The sequence below is a fragment of the Podarcis liolepis genome, assembly GCF_965112155.1.
Source record: "Podarcis liolepis genome assembly, chromosome: Z".
Classification (NCBI taxonomy): domain Eukaryota; kingdom Metazoa; phylum Chordata; class Lepidosauria; order Squamata; family Lacertidae; genus Podarcis; species Podarcis liolepis.
The window spans coordinates 23,206,035-23,225,349 of NC_139570.1; the positions used below are offsets into that span (position 1 = coordinate 23,206,035).

General features: G+C 42.4%; 1 protein-coding gene across 14 annotated transcripts in view; it reads right to left on the minus strand.

Moving 5' to 3' along the window:
• TENM1 (teneurin transmembrane protein 1) overlaps nucleotides 1-19,315 on the minus strand; it is a 375,511-nt gene that overhangs the window by 74,905 nt on the left and 281,291 nt on the right. For all 14 annotated transcript variants that reach the window (XM_083484888.1, XM_083484887.1, XM_083484897.1 and 11 more), the window contains 2 exons: nucleotides 12,886-13,135; nucleotides 9,638-9,658 (listed from right to left, as the gene is read on the minus strand). In XM_083484888.1, coding sequence (XP_083341014.1) covers nucleotides 9,638-9,658; nucleotides 12,886-13,135 — 271 coding nt within the window. The remainder of the gene's footprint in view (nucleotides 1-9,637; nucleotides 9,659-12,885; nucleotides 13,136-19,315) is intronic.

Sequence of the window (19,315 nt, forward strand, 5' to 3'; positions counted from 1 at the left end):
CCACCTTCTGGGATGTCTTTTCACACCGAATCATCTCTCCCCGCCCTTTAAGTCAGCATTTTTATATCAAGGGCTGCATTTCAAAATAAAACCCACATATTATATGGAAGTGAAAAGTTGCTACACTGTAGGGCACTGTATGGCAACTGGCATGGAAGGATTCATGCAGGAAGGATAGAAAGCATGTGGTACTTCTCTGTATATAACTGACATTGCTGGACTTCATATCCCATCAGTCCTACAAACTATGACCAGTGGTGAGGGATGACGCATGCTGCAGTTCAACAACATCTGGAAGGCTACAGATTGCCCATCCCTGCACCAAGATATGGTTATTCTTCAAGACATTCTCAATGATCTCAAACTCAATGTATTGCCAGCTGGAAAATAATAATAATAATAATAATAATAATAATAATAATAATAATAATAATAATAATAACAGACCCCAACCCACTTTCTAAAAATTCACCACAACTTCAGAAGAATTTCTGATACCTCAGTAACAGTCTTCAAAATATATTTTCCTTTCTGGCAAATCTAAATTAATAAATAAAAATATTATGTACTAAGCTTGGATCCTAGAACAATAGGCAAATAGGATCCTAGAATGCAACAACTGATTGGCCTGCAGGAAAAGACCAATCAGGCTCAAAGAGGGTAGCAGAATCAGCCAATCAGACGGGACTCATTGTGTAAATAATGTATATAAAAGCCTGAGGTTTGGGGGTCAATTCAAATCACTGTTTTACAAGCTGCAATAAAGAGCATGAAGTCACTACAGGACTCCGAGTATATTTCAAAGAATGCCTGGGAGAAGGAAAAAATATCTTGACCAGGTGAACTTTCTTGCTGAGGGAACTCCACAGTTTTTGCACCAATAATGAAATAAAACCACATCCTTCTTATGAATTTATATCTCACCCTTTAATATAAATGTTTTCCAGGGGTGCTTGATGCATTATGATAAGGGAAACCACCAAATTATTGGCTGGTAGGCTATATTTTACCCATCCAAAAGTCAAAGGTTTTTGACACCCACCCATATTTCTGAAATCTCCACCCCCACAAGCAAGAGGCATTATTATCACAGTTCAATGACATATTCCAGTCAGAACAAAGCACTCAATGAGGGCACAGAGCAGAAGCAGTAGGAGATACGGCCTGGTGAGGTGTGTGGTGCCCGAACAGAGTCCCAAGAGTCATACAGAGAGGTCTAGAAGCCCACATTTGGCCCTTTGGTCTGAAGTTCCCTACTCCTGACTTTAAGGGACACACTATTATATCTTCTCCAATACAGTGGTGCCCCGCAAGACGAATGCCTCGCAAGACGAAAAACTCGCTAGACGAAAGGGTTTTGCGGTTTTTGAGCTGCTTCGCAAGACAAATTTCCCCATGGGCTTGCTTCGCAAGACGAAAACGTCTTGCGTTTTTTGCAAGTTTGTTTCCTTTTTCTTAACACCATTAATACAGTTGCGACTTGACTTTGAGGAGCAACTCATAGAATGCGGTGTGGTAGCCTTTTTTGAGGTTTTTGGCAATTTTTGAAGCTTTTCCAAAACTTTTCCGACACCGTGCTTCGCAAGACGAAAAATTCACTAGACGAAAAAACTCGCGGAACGAATTAATTTCGTCTTGCGAGGCACCACTGTATTTTGAATAAGAACCATTGCAGCTTCTTACTCCTGTTTATGTTTTTATTATGTGCAAAATAAAAAATAATATATATTTTTTAGAGCACCAAGTTTCAATCTGGGAATTCTATTAATACATTTCTTTGTTTATCCAGTTATCAGCTGCTATTGGGAATGGCCCCCTGTTTCTTTAATGCACTTGCAACAAGTAGAATTATGACCATTAACCACTTTATGAAGTTTATTTGGGGTTATGTACTGTCATGCAATGTTAGGGTCCTTTAGGCTGGCTGATGTAATCACTGGGCTCCCTCCTTGTGGATGGGCACACAAGCAAGCAAGCATAATGACAGTGATTTGTGGTGGTTCAGATAAAGCTGGATCGGCTTGATTCAAAAGTTTTCAATTGCAGGGGAATGAGAGTGTGAGAAATAAGCAATCAACTCAAAGAACAATCATTAACAAATAACAAATAAGAAGCATGTACTCAAGCATGGTGCTTGAATGATGCTTTCTGCTGATTAGCAGCTTTATATATTATCTCAAGAAGATAGTAGGATTGCTCTCAAGTCTTTGAATAGCTTGGGGGAGTGGAATCGTCCAGTTCCAGCTGTTTTTCCTCAAAAAAATATTTGATTAGTGCATGGCCTAAGGAAAGCTTCTTGGCTTTTTTTCTTCTCAGCAAGAGCTTCCAACAAGAACAGCTGGAACAAGTTCTTTTGCAACAGTATTCCCAACTAAGAACGACGTCAATTATATAGATAACATATTTATGTGTTCCTGCTAAATCCCAGTGTCAGCAGACTGTAATCCTTTCCATGCAGCCATGTGCAAGCATGCTTCTGTTACACTGAGGCCACTCAAGTGAAGGTGTTGCAAAGGACTTAAATATCAAGTATAATACAAATTTTGCTAACGTAGTGCCTTCCATGTGATCCCATCAGTGGTTCATGATTTAAGGGAGATTAGTTCATCTCAGGCAAACATGCTTACAAGTTCCAGTCAGCCCTTGATACTCAATGTGGCAATGTCAGCTTACAACTTAACAACTTCTTAACATCTGAAGAGGACTCATGTTGCCACATTTATGAAATAATCAATATAAGTGTTTACCTATAGGTTTTGTGCCCAGTTCACCACTTAATTTGCTACTTGTTACACTCACATTCACACTTTAGTCATGTCTTGTACATTGGGGTTGCCACCCTTGGCCCTCCACATGTTGCTGGACTCCAACTCCCATCATCCCTGACCACCAGTCATGCTGGCTGGGGGTGACTGGAGGTTTCCAATAACATCTGGAGGTCCACAGGTTCCTTATCTTTGTTATAGATTTTGTTAATATATAATTTGCTTCATCTCATCTTGTCTGAATGGGATTTCATTTGTAAGAACTCAAAACTTGGTGGAATATGGTCTCTATCATTGAATGGTATAATGGGGTGGGGGTACTAAACAGACCTCCAGTTGGTCATGTCGCTACTGCTTACTGGGAGGCAGAAGGAAAGGGGCAAGGAACTGGTGAGGTTAGCATGGTGGAAATGCACAGGCAGAGTCCATTTGGTGCTTCCAGAGGTGCATTTGCATCCCACTAACTTTGGCACCACCTTGTCTCTCCCCCTTTACCACCTGGTAACAGCAGCAACACAACCTACCAGAGGTCAGGTGAGCACCACCACCTCATCCCACAATCTACTATTGCTGTTCTCCCATCTGCATTTTAAATTTCTCCATAATTCAAGGATTTGTTCTCCTGAAAAAAGTTACACCTGTACAAATACAATATCCATGTTTTGTGTTGTTGACTGGGGTGAGCATTTCAATTACTTGTATCTATAATCACCACAATCCAGATGTGGACCCAACACTCAGATGCAGGTGGAAGTTGATAGGTGGTGACTTTCACCAATATATGTTGGCAAAATACATTACAGATATGAGCTCTCTGATGCAATTCTGCGCTACACACATTTTCTCAATAATGAGACAACAATATTACACAGGAGCAGGCAAGTAAACTGCTCATGTTTTTAAAAAGACTTAAAGTAACCAGCCATATGAAATCAGCACAGTAAAGGAGATCACACTGAGTATACACCTCTGGTTAAACATTAATCTGGTTAACATTGCCATCTCTATTGTTAGCTCCATTCTCACCACCTTTGCACGATAGACTATATTCCAGCAACACAAAAGTGAGAGGTCATCCACCCCCTCATGTTTCTTCCTCCATTGAGGCAAGCAAGAGGCATAATCATAGTTCAGTGACTCAAAAGCACTAAAGGACGAAGACAAGGAGCTGGGTCAGTAAAAGTTTCTGCCTTGAGCAAAGGCATGATACAGAGACAGGCCATAAGAGCAACCTTTGACCCTCGGGCTTGAGGTCCCCCATACCTGATCTAGTCTTTAATTTTATGCTTCTAATCACCAACATTCAACATAAGGGTATAAGGAGACAGTGACTTCCATCCCAACCTGTTTCTGTTCTGCTGCAATTCAGCTTTGCTAAAAACTGTGTTATTCTTGCTATCCTCTATGGCTGAAATGAACCTCATTGCATTTCAATGAAAGGGAAAAATTACAAAAGCAAAAAATTAAATGGCTCGATTATTTATGTAACATTGTCAGACTAAAAACAACAACATTGAATGATGGTGTATGTTCATATTATTTCCATTTCTGACCTCAAACATGAGAATTCTGGAAATGTATTGTGGAACTGAGGTCAGAATTCCATTTCTGACCTTGAATATGTAAACTATGGCATCTTCCACTCCCATTTCCATTTCTGATGGAATTCTCTTACACCTCCAATTATATATCACAACAGTTCTATTGTTATGCTTTTCAGCTTTCCTTCCAGAGAGCAATGAAAGCAATTAAATTGCTTTTAATAAAATGAAGCCTGGTGTAGCAATTGCCACAGTGTGAAACCTTTGGCAATTTGCTGTTGTATGTCAGTTTTTATGTCTCTCAGCCAAGTGGGCAACTCCAGTTCAATACCTGTGTCAAATCTATGTAATACCTGTCTATATTACTGATTAATTCTAGAGCCAAAAAGGAAAGTTAAGAGTGATAACTTTTACGAGCTTACATTGATGCTTAACTTCTTCAATGATATCACCCGCATTTTTGCCAATATGTAAGTTTATACTGCTGTCAAGGGAGTTCTGATAGAGGGTCAGGTAGAATATTGAACTTCCATAATGAAGAATTATTAGAAGAAGCATGTGGAATTAAGAATTTATTAATTAGAGATGGCTGTTGCAATGTATCTATTATCATCCATCACCAACACAGTTTCCTTATAGTTGCTGACTACAAGTTAGTTTGGTTCAGGGCAGACATTGGTCACATTACTTGACCAAGAAGACAAAACTGAGCAATGCAATAAGAGAGTGATTCTGAAGGGAAAGGGGCAGAAATAAAATGAGGGATCAAGAGAAGTCACAGGATTCCACTCTAAATCATGCAAAAATAGGTAGCTCTTGTTGGTAGATGAATTAGCTCCTCTCATTAGGGTGGTAGCCAAGCAGTATTAGGTCTTTTTAATGGAGAATTGTGTGCCCTCTACGTGACATTAATTTTTTTTGGGGGGGAGGGAGGAAACTTCTAAAACTAATTCATTGAAATACACTCATTTAGATTCCATGCACTTGTAGCCCCTGCTCCCAGCATCACTAATGACCTTAGAAGTTACTAGCTTGATTCCATCAGATTAATCATATCAGAAAGCCAATTAAGACAGCCAGGTATGGCTGCATTGGTTGTCCAAAAATTGTACACTCCTCCCAATAGCAGCCTGTGTGGTGGGGCAGTGTCAAATATAGGGATGTCAGTGGGACTTTCAGTGGGAATTACCGATGTTCGCTTATTCATCCCATATCCAGAACAGAAATAACATAATAAAGCATAATAATATAATTAATTACAGTGGTGCCCCGCAAGACGAATGCCTTGCAAGATGAAAAACCCACTAGACGAAAGGGTTTTCTGTTTTTCAATGCGCTTCGCAAGACGAATTTCCCTATGGGCTTGCTTCACAAAACGAAAAAGTCTTGCGAGTCTTGCGATTTTTTCCCCTTCCCCCCTTTTTCTAAGCCGCTAAGCCGCTAATAGCCTTTTAGCCGCTAAGCCGCTAAGGCTTTAATAGCCACTAAGCCTTTAATAGCTGCTAAACCGCTAATAGCGCTAATTCGCTAAGCCGCTAATAGGATTGCTTCGCAAGACGAAAAAACCGCTAGACGAAGAGACTCGCGGAACGGATTAATTTTGTCTTGCGAGGCACCACTGTACATACATTTCTGACACAATGGACAGCTAAGACGAATAATGTAGTTTTTGCCCAAAGCCTAACTGCAGCGGAACAGAAATAGCACTGCATGTGATGTACTTGGGGTAGAACAGAGACTGATGCCTTCTTCTATCCCTAGTCAAAGAGCTGCCACACCTGAGACAGGTGTTGCTGCAGCTTACCTGGACAGGGCAGGAGTGAGGGCAGAATTTACCAGACTCCAAAATACATATATATCCTTCTAATTTAGGTATGAATTCAGAAGCTACAGAAACACTATGTACATAGCATTTTTAAATAGCGTTCCCTCATAATTACCTCTTTATTTAAGCCAGTTGTGACAAATCGAGTCCATCCTTAAAGAGGGCATGTATTGCGGTGAGACCTGGAAACCGACACCCTATGTTGTGGGTGGGTACGATTGGTCAGCCACAACATCTGATTGGTAGGTCCCTCGTAGCTGGGTGTAATCTGACCAATGGGACGCAGTCTAAATGGTTTGAGGGACCTATTTATGCCCATGCACGTGATCTTGCTATGCCGTTGTCTGTCGTCTGTCATTGGGACAGGGGCACGGCAGGAATTTTCCCCACTTGGCTGACTGGCTGTTGCCATTTGGGTTTCGCCTACTGCATAGCAAATTGTCACAACTTGTAAGGTTGCGGATAGTCTCTGGTTCAGGTGATAGGGATGGGAAAACACTCTCGCCATCCCTATGTGAAGGGTATTCCGTTAAAGGAATCCAGGGACTCAATGGTTTGGTCAACCCCTGAGAGGGGACTGTGCCCGTGCCTGAGTCCAGGGGGACATTTGGGTGGCAGAGATAGCCTGTTCCCAGCTTTCCGCTTATCCAGGCGTTCATCCTTGGCTGACCTATGCTGGAACCCTGGGTGAGCGCTACCTGCATGGCAGAGAGCTAGTCAAACCAGAGCCTATGCAACCAGTCACTTTCTGTAATCAATAAAGTTGTGGCCTAAATTCTGCCAAAAGCCAAAACCAAAATTTGAGACAAGTGTGAATTTATGTAGGGGGGAAGTTTCTGGGTCTGAACATGCAATGCAGTTTGGCAAATAAGTACGGTAATTATTGCTTATAATCAATACACAGCATCACTTTTGGGGGCAGCAATTTGACAAGCAACTTAACTATGGACAGAAGCAATTTTTAAAAATAATGACCACACTTTGGAAATTCTGTTGCAGAAGAGAATTAAACATTTTGTTAACAAATAGCATATGGGGAAAAATGTACCCTCCCCCTTTCAATTTAAGGCTTAATGCACTTTTGAAAAACAAAAAAGCAAATGGAAAATATTATTATAGCAAATTGTATGCATGCAGGACATTTTAATGTTAAGCCTTGGTTGCAAACGATAACAAAGATAATTTGATACAAAAGAGTATTCACTTATCTATTAAATTTCTACCTTGCCTCATCATTTACTTAAGTCCCTAGAATGAGGTTCAATTAAAAATACGCACTTAAACCACAAACAAAAATAAGGCAATAGTAACCCTTTAGATTATTATCTTTTTCAAAAACAAAGCTGTAATCTTACCAACAAATTAGAGGGGTAGCCACGATCCTGTGGGCACCTTCCTACAATCCTATGTATGTCTACCCAGAAGTAGGTACATGTAAAAGGTAAAGGACAACTAGACTATTGGGTGCGGAGCTCATCTTGCTTCAGGCTGAGGGACCTGGTGTCTGTCCACAGACAGCTTTCCGGGTCATGTGGCCAACATGACTAAATCACTTCTGGCATAATGGGACACTGTGACGAGTGTCAGAGTGCATGGAAACGCTGTTTACCTTCCTGCCACAGCGGTACCTATTTATCTACTCACGCTTGTATGCTTTTGAACTGCTAGGTTGGCAGAAGTAAGTCACACTTGATGGAGCTTACCCCCAAGCAAGTGTGACTGCTGTCCTAAACACACTTGGGAGCAAGTTTCATTGAACTCAGTGGAGCTTACTTCTGAGTAGTCATAGGACTGCGGCGAAACAGATTTTCTTTCCATACCACAAACTTTCAAGGCTGAGAAGTTTTGAGAACATATCTTCACATGGTGAACTATATAGAGACCTTTTCACATTTTTTCATATGTAGTTTATATCTGTGATGGCAGCAGAGTGGGGTCATGTTTTTAGCGTTACCTCCACTTTTGCATCTTCTTCCTGCAACAACCACATGTTGAAAAATTTCAATTTGCAAGCAGCTGCTGGTATTTGGGGGGGAGGGGATCCATGCAACTGAGGCACCCAGTTGCACAGGTGCCATAATGGCATGCAGCCCCTACACACAGGCAGGTAGATACTTATGTGTTGAAATTTATCTGCAGCCAAACTGGTACAACAATTGAAAATGCCATTCCTGCCCAATTGCCTTCTGAAATAAAAAGTGTCTGGCCAGTTTCCAAACACTGGAATGTTGAGCTTCCTTGAGAAGAGCTTCCTTTCTCATGCTCAGGAGAAGCCTGCCTTTGATGCCCCACAGAGCTGGGCCAGGCTGCCTCCCGCAACCTGCGTTGCACCACTGGTCCCACCCAATCTTTGGTCCAAGGCAGTGCTTCTGCTAGTAGCCTATACATGCTCCTCTATTTCCTACCACGTGCTGCATAAAATGTATACAGGAATATAAACACCTCCCCCTTTCTTTGATAAAGTTGCCTCAAGTACTCCTGATGTCTGGATCACTTAAGAAAGGAAGACCTTAGGACCATGTCAAAAATTCAACACAAGGATCATTTGTCCAGCTATTGTCCATGTAGATAACACATAATGCACATTTAGCTATTATTAACAGGCAGTGTCCTTCCTCAGGACCCTGCATGCTATGGCCTTACCCCAGGCCACATCTCTCATGGGCCAAGCCCAAAGCCTTATTCAGGGGTCTGCAACCTTTAAGACAAAAAGAGCCACTTGGACCCGTTTCCGAAGGGGAAAAAAACTGGGAGCCGCAAAACCGGGAAGGTGACGTCTGGACGGTGCATGACTAATGCACGCATCGCCCCCATGAGACGTCACAGCCAGTACAGCACCCGCCACAATGGGGAGTCTCGGGGCGCACAATACGCCTCCTCCCCTCGCTAGTATCCGCCCCGGAGCTGCGGCAAAGGTGTAAAAGAGCCACATGCGGCTCCGGAGCCGCGGGTTGCAGACCCCTGGCCTTATTGAATGCTAATGCCTGGCTGGAATGTGTTCTTGAATTGGAGTAATGCCTCTTGCTTGTCGGGATAGAGCAATGTGTGGGTGTGTATAGAAAACTGGCTGTTGTGTGATAATCATATCCATTGCCCTGCCTACTTCTTGCCTCCAGCTCTGACCACTACTGGCATGTGGTTTCCACTAGTCTACCCCCAAGAAAATGTGGCTGTCAGCCTGAAAGGCTTCTCCACTTCTGCTGTAAGATTAAGGCATTATTATAGTGTAGATCACTCGTGGAGAAAGTGTCCGGGTAAAGTCTTGTGTATCAGGGGTGCCCCATTAAAAGCTGTATTTTTCATGCATTTATTTATATCCTATCTTTTGGCCAGATAAACCCCTGAACTGGAACCATTATGAAGGGGAATGCCCGGATACTAAACTTGTAACGTTTCTATAAATATTCTGTACAAAGCTAACCATATACAAAGAGCTTTGTGTTAATTCAGGATCTGGAAGCCAAATTCCTATCAAAGACCCTATCGCTCCTCCCCAGTTTTCTTACCTGTGTCTTGTGTCTCTGTTCCTTCAACGGCATATTCGTGCGGGTACCACACAAAAAAGAAAATAAAGCAGAAATTATTAGTGTGGATTAGAAAAGTAAACAAATTGTTAGTAAGTAGCAAAAGGTGCTGATTAATGTTTATTTAGATCAAGTTGTATGCTAACTATCATACAGACCATAGAAGCCATATGACATACATGACATGATGAGACAATATGTGTTTGGGCAGTGGGAGATGGAGGGGAGGAAGTAAAGGATGCTGTTTTATGACGGTGTAGATTTGGGGTGGGTCTCAGGGCTGAGGGGCCAAATGTGGTCCTCTGCTCCTCAAAACTGGCTCCAGATCACATCCTCTTTCCTCACTAGTCCTGCTTCAAAGCCTGAGTGTTTTCATCTGGCTGCAGCATGTCCTGGAATTCGAATAATGCCTTATTCTGGATAGCAGAGAAGGGCTTTTGAATGTTTGTTTTAAAACCAGACTACTATACAAAAGGTAAAATTTACATTTGTTGTTCCACCCAGTTTTGCTTCTGGCCCTGCCCATCACAGGCATGTGGCCCCAAGGGAGGTTGTTGTTGTTTAGTCATTTAGTCATGTCCGACTCTTCATGACCCTGTGGACCAGAGCACGCTAGGCACTCCTGTCTTCCACTGCCTCCCACAGTTTGGTCAAGCTCATGTTAGTAGCTTCTGGGAATTATTTTAAAACTTAGGGCATGTTCACACTTCTGCTTCCCCATTGCCTTCCTCCAGGAAAACCTGACCCTTACCACTGAACCAGAATGAACATAAATTGAGTTTTCCATGGACTGATGTTTGCTCTGCTTCTAGTTGAAGGAAAAGCAAAGTGCGGACAAGCCCATATCTGATGCAACATGGTAACATTACAATTCTAACACAGGTGCAAGCGTTTGCCTATGGTACAGTCTGGGGCAGCCTTTAGTATAGTTTTTGATGGATGATGATGATGATTGCTAATTCAGGGACTTGGGTCCAATTCTCAACACACTTTCTTGAACTATCCTATTATGTTTTCTCGGCAGATAAATTAGAATGCATTAGTACAGCAGTTGGGCAACTATACTTTGCTAAACTGATTGCTCTCTAATAGTCAGGGATTATAGGGTTATGTTTCCTGAGTGGGAGCTAATGATTCAAAGTTTTTCCCCCCTCCTGAACGGGCATTTTACCTACAAGGTAGGGTCTGTGGTGGGTGGAAAAGGAGTTTTGAAGTTTGAACTGAGAAAGAACTGACGGCTTGAGTTTGTGGCATCTAAGGTTGGGCTGCAATAGCCTTTTTGGAGCTATTCAGAAATGTAAAATGTGGAAGGAATGGACTATGGGCATTCCACGTGCCTTTTTCTTTTCTTTAAATATAAATATAAAGCTAAAGGGACCCCTGACCATTAGGTCCAGTTGTGGCCGACTCTGGGGTTGCGGCGCTCATCTCGCTTTACTGGCCGCGGGAGCCAGCGTACAGCTTCCGGGTCATGTGGCCAGCATGACTAAGCCACTTCTGGCGACCCAGAGCAGCGCACGAAAACGCCGTTTACCTTCCTGCCGGAGTGATACCTATTTATCTACTTGCACTTTGACGTGCTTTCAAACTGCTAGGTTGGCAGGAGCTGGGACCGAGCAACGGGAGCTCACCCTGTCATGGGGATTCGAACCGCTGACCTTCTGATTGGCAAGTCCTAGGCTCTGTGGTTTAACCCACAGCGCCACCCGCATCCCTTCCTTTCTTTAAATATATGATTTATTTATCACAGTCATTTTACACACATCCATTAAGTTCCTGAATGGAACAAAAATTACTATAAGAACACAAGAAGAGCCTGCTGGATCAGGCCAATGGCCCATCTAGCCCAGCATTCTGTTTTCACAGGGGCCAACGAGACGCCTTTGAGAAGCCTGCAAGCAGGACCACAGCACTCTCCCTCCTGTGGTTTTAAAGACCTGGTGTTCAGAAGTATACTGACTTTGCCAACAGATACATTTGCATTGTAAGAGAAAGCTGTGCTAACATTACATGACAGTCTATCCCCATTTCTTCATTCCCAAGTTATCTTTTAATATATTGCATTACTGGTCTCCAGCTTCCCACTCTTTTCTTTGTGATTTCTATATTTTTAAAACATTATTGTCAATTTCACAATTTGCCATCTGTTCCTATAAGCTTGCAACACATTCTCTCTTCCTTGCCTTCTGGCTACTTTTCCATGTTTTTGAGAGCATGATTCTCACTAGTGTTAAATTATGCAGCATTTGAATACTATGATTTCTTGGCGTCTCTGAATTACCCACATTGATCAATGATTCACACTGTTTAAACAGTTGCAAATCATTTATTTCATTTGTGATTGATATTACTGAATTCCAAAAAAAAAAAAAACCCCACCTCTGGGCTTCCACCATATATGTATAAAGTCCCTTTTTATTTCTTTGCAAAATGTACATTTACCGTTATCTGTCCCTCCTACCCACCCTACTTTTCTAAGGTGGCCCATGCCATTTCCCTTGAAATTCCTCTCTGTTGAGAAATTAGAACCCAACCACTCCCTGTAAGGGAACACACACACACACACACACACATACCAAAATGCATTCTCATACCTTCCTACGTTATTTCCATTTTATCATCCACTTATGTGTTATTTCTCCATGAGGCTTTTTGAAGTGTTAATATTGAACATTCAAACAAAAAGGCTTCAGCACTTTCAGGGCATGTAGGGAAAGGGGAAGTGCTCAGCGCTACCTGCATACACAGCATGCACACTAAGCAATGTCACCGTCTCATAAATGCGGGAGCTGCTAACACCTAAAAGTATGTGTGATCTGAAAAACAGGAGGGGCAAAGCAAACCCTATCTATTCCTTAGTGGCACCCATGAAGGAGATATTGTACATATTACTATCAGTAGTGGACAGTGTGGTGGGTCGGAGGCACTTACCTGACCTCCTAGCTGGTGAGTTGCTGCTGCTTACTTGGAGGGGGAGAGGCTGTGGAGAGGTCAGTGTGGTGCAAACGCATCAGCAGTCAACCCATTTCACCTGTACCACACCACCCTCCCCACCTCATTCTACCCCCATAAGTGGCAGCAACTCACCAGCTAGGTCAGCTATGCACCTCTGCCCATCACACTGTCTGCCAATGATTGATATTAGTGTAGCACATTTGGGGGGGGGGATTCTCTATATCTTTGCTTTCCAATATGAATTAATTCTTTTTAAGCACTCCGAAGTTTCCTACCTTAGTTCAAGGATGCTAATAGAGTTTCCTGAAGGAAGGAGCCTCCGAACAAAATTGAAGTCTCCAATGTATATGCTGCCATCAGTACCAGAGGCCAAGGCGACAGGTGCAAAGAGTTTACTGCTGTGAGATGGACCATTGCAGTTGGCACAGGAAACACTCCTCTGGTGCCCATTGCCCATGACAGTTGAGATTACTGGGGGCTGCTGGGAGATGAATATGTTCTCTCCATTTCCTTTGTGGACAATACCTGGTTTAAAAACACAAGCACATAATAAGCACATGCCATTGCACACAGTATTTTGTCCAGTTCTGTTCACATTGAACACAATGTAAACTTTTTATTTGCAGTGTATTAATATGATCCTACCTATAAACTTTGTTAAAATAGCTTTCACTGGTAAATATTTCTAAAATGAGACACATGCAAAATCATGGAAGATCATAGTGATCTTGTTGCTCCAAATTCTTTAAACTTTGAATAGCTGGGCTTCACATTTCGCCATCTCATTATAACCTTTACATCAACATGCATCATGCCTTCTTAAGAACTGCACCATGATGTAATTAAACAATGTAAGGCCACATATATGTTTATTTTCACCCTTAGATACTACTTCTGAAAAATGTTCTAAAGGTCTCTAGAAGGTACAAGTGGCCCTGAATCAAAAGGATAAGAAAAAACCCGCTTATTTTAGTGCACGTTGAGCTTGATAAATAATGTGAAAAGATACTGTGATGGATTTCAGAAGGAGTGTATTAATTTTGTTTTTTCAAGGATGAGCAATGTGTCCCTCATAGAATAACAACATTCCAAGGAAGAGACCAATCTAGCCTCATCAGTCAACCAGAGAAGCGGCAGCTCTAAGGAGCCTGCTTCCACTCTCCCTGCCAGATTTTTTAAAACTAAGAAATGATTTTTGTAACGAACAGCCAGTGCCAAAGTTTCCTTTCTTCGTTCTCCCCCCCCCCATCCCCTTTCATTCTGTGCTTTTTCTTTCAAATTTTGAGGACAAGGACCATTTTATTATCTATTGGTCTGGGGAACCTTTTTTGCAGTTAAAGAGAGGGTGTTCAAATATTGAAAAGACTGCCTCCTTCCCTATAGAACCTCTTGGGTGCTGAGATTGGTGGAGGGGACCTCTTGGTACTTCCTCGTCCCTTAGAACTTTTTGGGGGGAAGGGGGCAGTGGCAGCCCCCAGAGGTGTGTCTTGTACCTTCATTACACAGCTTCCAGAGAATGCTGAAGACACACTTCTGTACTCTGGCTTTTGACACTTGAAGTGTATATTTTTAAGGACCGACCTTCTTTTTATGGTTTTGTTTTAATCCGTTTTTAAAATTGTGTTTTATACTGTTACCCACCCTAGGACATTAGGGTGAAGGGCAGAATAATAATAATAATAATAATAATACACCCTCACTTTGGCTAACATCTCTAAGAACACCAACCAGAAGCAAGCTAGGAAAGTAAACTCTTTACAAGAACAGGTCTTGAGGGAGGAGGAAATGGAGAAGGAATTTTTTCCTGCAAACCCATGATGTCTTAACCCTCCTATATTAGAAACCAAGGGCTCGCCAGGACCTCTTTGAATGAAATATGAGGTTTGGGGTCTCTGAGAGTACTCATAAATTGACTGCTCTGATCCATGGGAGATTTGAGAACAAGGAGGATACTACAAATAAATGAAGAGCCTTAACTGAAAATGGTGAGAAAAGCTTCTAAAATTCTTTGTAAAGCACACCAGAGTTCTATAGGATGCTCAATTCCACATTCTGGATGCTGTTTTATCAAGTTTATAAATATATATGAAAATAAATGAAAAACAAGACACAAAAACCTCCCCCAGATTTCTCTAGAAGATAACTAGCTGTAGTTCTTAAACTTGAATCCAGAAATTTCAAGAAAGAAGGAATCATAGAATCATAGAATCATAGAGTTGGAAGAGACCACAAGGGCCATCGAGTCCAACCCCCTGCCAAGCAGGAAACAAAAAAAAAGAAGAGTTTGGATTTGATATCCCGCCTTTCACTCCCTTTAAGGAGTCTCAAAGCGGCTAACATTCTCCTTTCCCTTCCTCCCCCACAACAAACACTCTGTGAGGTGAGTGGGGCTGAGAGACTTCAGAGAAGTGTGACTGGCCCAAGGTCACCCAGCAGCTGCAGGTGGAGGAGCGGAGACGTGAACCCGGTTCCCCAGATTACGAGACTACCGCTCTTAACCACTACACCACGCTGGAAGGAAGGAAGGAAGGAAGGAAGGAAGGAAGGAAAGAAAGAAAGAAAGAAAGAAAGAAAGAAAGAAAGAAAGAAAGAAAGAAAGAAGCAATATTTTATGAACAACAAGGGACAAGCTTGCTTTATTTCTCTTTGGATTTTTGGGTGCATTTGGAAGAGCAAATTGGCAATGTGCCAGGATTCTTAATGCACACAAACGCCTTCTCCCTTGGCAGTTAAAATCCACTGAAATGACAGGAGCAGTTGGCCTCTGTCTATGGCTAAATATGTAAAGGCAATCCTTCATCTTTCTCCCACAAGTAACAATATATAATTAGGACCCCAGAGACCTTTGTACTTTAAAGCACAAATCAAAATAGTTATTTTTGACATGCTCAAATAATAGTCAATGCTTTCACTAAACAGGTTCCCTAGGATGAAGCCAGAGTTTTACTGTATCTGTAAATTCAAAAAATGACGAATTAGAAAGGATTGTACTTGTTCCATTAAGATTCATAGCCTAACCCATCTCAAAGGTCTCAGGCAGGTAATGAAGAGGTGGGCAGGTGCGCATGTGATCCAACACCATCAGAAAATGCAACAAAATACCATTATATTAAAAATTATAGTTGAAAAATTCCCAGTCCTTGCCACCTTATCTGTGAAATCTGAATACCAGCTCAAAAAGTAGGCTTTCCAGTGCTTTTTTCTGGAGGGACGCAGGGGTATGCCTACCCCTAAACATTTTGTGAATCTTTGTACTTTTGTCCATTTACTGCATTTATTTTCCCCAATTCAAACTATAAAATGGTGATTTTCTGGAGTCAAAATGGGAGTATCCTTAAACTTTTTTTTTTAATAGAAAAATCACTGAGACCTCCCATTTCTAAAGGACTCAGCTACTAAACTCTTTCCATGAATAAAACTGGGGCCAGCCCTATCATTGGGAAAGGGCAAGGTGTTTGTCTCAGGCGGTTGAGTGTAGGTGCCCCGATATGGCAACAAAGTGTTATTTATTTAATTTACTATTGTTGCAGTTTTACTGACAGGAAAGGGGTTGAGGTGCTTGTGAAATTTTCTGCCTCAGGTGCCAAAATAAGTTTTGCAGGCCATGGTTATTATTTTGCTGATCCATTTCAGGCAGCAAAATGTCTGGTGTCTGCCTTGGAGATAATAGTCCATTCAGGCAATCATTACAAACTTCTTTCTGAACAGTGGCGTAGCGTGGGGGGTGCAGGGGGCGGCCGCACCAGGCGCAACATCTGGGGGTTAGGGTTAGGGTGCGCAAATCCACGGGTTAGGGGGCGCAAATCCACGGGTTAGGGGGCGCAAATTACTTGCCTTGCCCCGGGTGCTGACAACCCACGCTACGCCACTGTTTCTGAAGCTGTGAATCCAGGGTAGCTAGTGCTCACTTAGACTGGTAGGGTAGAAGGCAAGAAGCCCAACAGTAGCTGAAGCCTGAGTCCGGGCAGGGTGGCACTTCCTGTTTCACCTCAAGTGGTGAAATAGGATGTATTGCCCCTAGAAAGCAGACTGAGGTAGGTGCAGCAGTGCATCTTTCATAATAATGGACCAGCCTCCACTGACGTGAATGCGTGCTCCTCCTCTAGTTCCTCCTCTCCCCACTCCTGCCACATACTGACTTCACCGTTGAGACCCTGGCTAGTATTATCAGGATCCCCCGTTACATATGAACCAGGGACCTTAATTGACCAGGACAGCAACCCAGAATGTGATCTATGAGACAAGACAAATGTATCACAGAAGCTCCATTTTTCTATTTTACAATGGAAGGGGATTAAGCAGCTGATTTTAGTCAGAACAGCAGGACTAGGAAAGGGTGGTGTTTAACCTTGAACCTCTCCCTCCCTATTTAGTTCCCCCAATCAAAATCCCACTCCCCCAACCCTGAAGCTGATATTAGCCCTGCTAGGGAACCAAATACAGGGACAATAAAAGTAACATGTATTTTTCTCCCCAGCGGGGATAATAGGAGATTTACATTCTGAAAACAGTGCTGGGGAAAAGGTTTAAACATCTTGTCTCCCAGCACTGCTGCTTCAATCAAATATTGGTGGCCCCCAACCAGCGGCTTTCTGCTAAAAATAGATGTTTTGGGAGATCTGATCTTCTCTGTCTTGGGTAGTTTGGTATTAAAGCCCTGCCTGGACAATGCTTTGCACAGAAAACCCTTAGATCCACTAGATTATCCTTAAAATGGTATTAATTCTTTTATCATGCCCACCAAAAGGGAGAATTTTGAACCTCTGCAGCCAGATCACGTTGAATTTCTTAGCTGAAAAGCTGCTTTTTGATCTGAGACTTAGCCTGAGTTGGGCACACAGAACATCACAGAAAATCCACATTGTTGCGTGAGGGTATTCATTTTACTTCTCACCCCAAATTTAAGCTTTTACAAACTTGCTCCAAGAATAGGGATGCGAGGAGCCTTCCTGTAATATATTGACAGATATGCTAGCCTGGCCAGAACACTTAACAGAAAAGTTAGCTATGTGATTATTGGAATGGTAAGATTTTCTGATTCACTAGCTACTCACAGTTCTTTAAAAGGCTTCTTCAACTATTATCTGATGACTTTGCAAAACTATTTTTGTCCTTGCATTTGGCCAATAAATTGTGATCTACTTCTAACCGTGATTTCCTACCTACGGTCTGCAAGCTGCCTTGAGCCCCCCCCCCCCCAAAGTCGTGAATATAAATACACAACCAACTTACTAATTCACTTGTCTTGTAGAATTTGTATTCTGACCTTGATGGATTTTTTAATTAAAAAATATATACAAATGCTTCTTGTAATAAGCAGATAACAACAGCTATGACAGATGCACACCAACGACAAGATTCACTTCAGATCTCAAATCTGTGCTTTGGAAAGCAGTCTGCCTCTGTCTGAGGTGTTTCACAGGCTACTCAATTCAGCTCAGGGTCTGTTTAACCTACTTCGTTTCCCTTTCCATCCACTATATGTAAGTATTTTAAGTGGCATAGAGTGCCTTATACCAGCTTTGGCTGGTAGCTCAACAGGATAGGGATAGCCTGGCTTCAGTTGTGCATGCTTAGGTTACCTCCAGGTCCAACTGCTACAATTCAATTTACGTTGGGCTGAGTTTGAAGATGATTCAGAAACTACAGCTAGTATAGAATGCAGCTGATAGATTGTTAATTCACTCTGAGGAGTGAGTATAGACCACTGATTCTGGCCTGATTCGTTTCTTGGCATGATTCAAAGTGCTGGTTTTGACTTTTAAAAAACCTTTTGTGGGTCAGACCCTGGTGCTGAGACCCTGGGCTTCTCATTCAGGGTCCTTCTTTGAGTGCAACCTTCAAGACAGGTCCAGAGGATGGTGATGAGAGAACAGGTCTTCCCTGTAGCAGCCTCCTGCTTGTGGATTGTTCTTCCCAAGGAGGCCTGCTTGGCACCAACTCTGTCTGCACTGGGCAAAAATGTTTTTGCTTTCCCCAGAATTGGGCAGAATCAGTAATATGATTGCACTGTTAAGTCTGTTTTTAACATGTTTATGTAGCTGCATTTTTTATTTGGCTGTATATTACTTGGAAACTTTTTTTTTTTAGCAGGAAAAGATACATAAATTCAATAAACCTAGCTGAACCCACCCAACGCTTGCACATGAGAATCAGCAGAATTTAGGCCTTCCGGGTTAGCGCCTCCGGCAATGGCGGATTTCCTCTGATCAGGAGGAATCCACTCCGTGGAAATCAGGGTCTGGACCACCACGGCGAGGCAGAGACCCATTAAAAACCACAGGCGGGAGAAGCCTGTGGACTTGGGATTCGGCTGGCACCTTTTGCGCCTCCCCTACTCGCGGGGAAACCCGGTTTCTGGGATCCGGAGTGACATGGGGTGAGCGGCGCGGTGCTTCGAATCAACTGCTTCTTTCACGGAGTGAAGCTGCATTGCTGTTGCCGGAGAGCGCTGACTTTTTCCTGTGGACAATTGGATTCTAAACAACTACCCGTGAGTAGAACGGAAAATTGGATCTCTAAACTTCTTAATTTGGCATCGAAACGGGAAGGTTTCAAACAGGAAGTCCGCCTTCCTCTTTTGTAAATAGATTGAAGCAAAGACGTCGCAAGCTAAAGCCTGGAAAGTCTTTTGTAAAGGATTAAATCTCCATCGGTTAAAATTACTAAACACCCCTTGGAAGCAGGAGAAGAGGGGGGAAATTC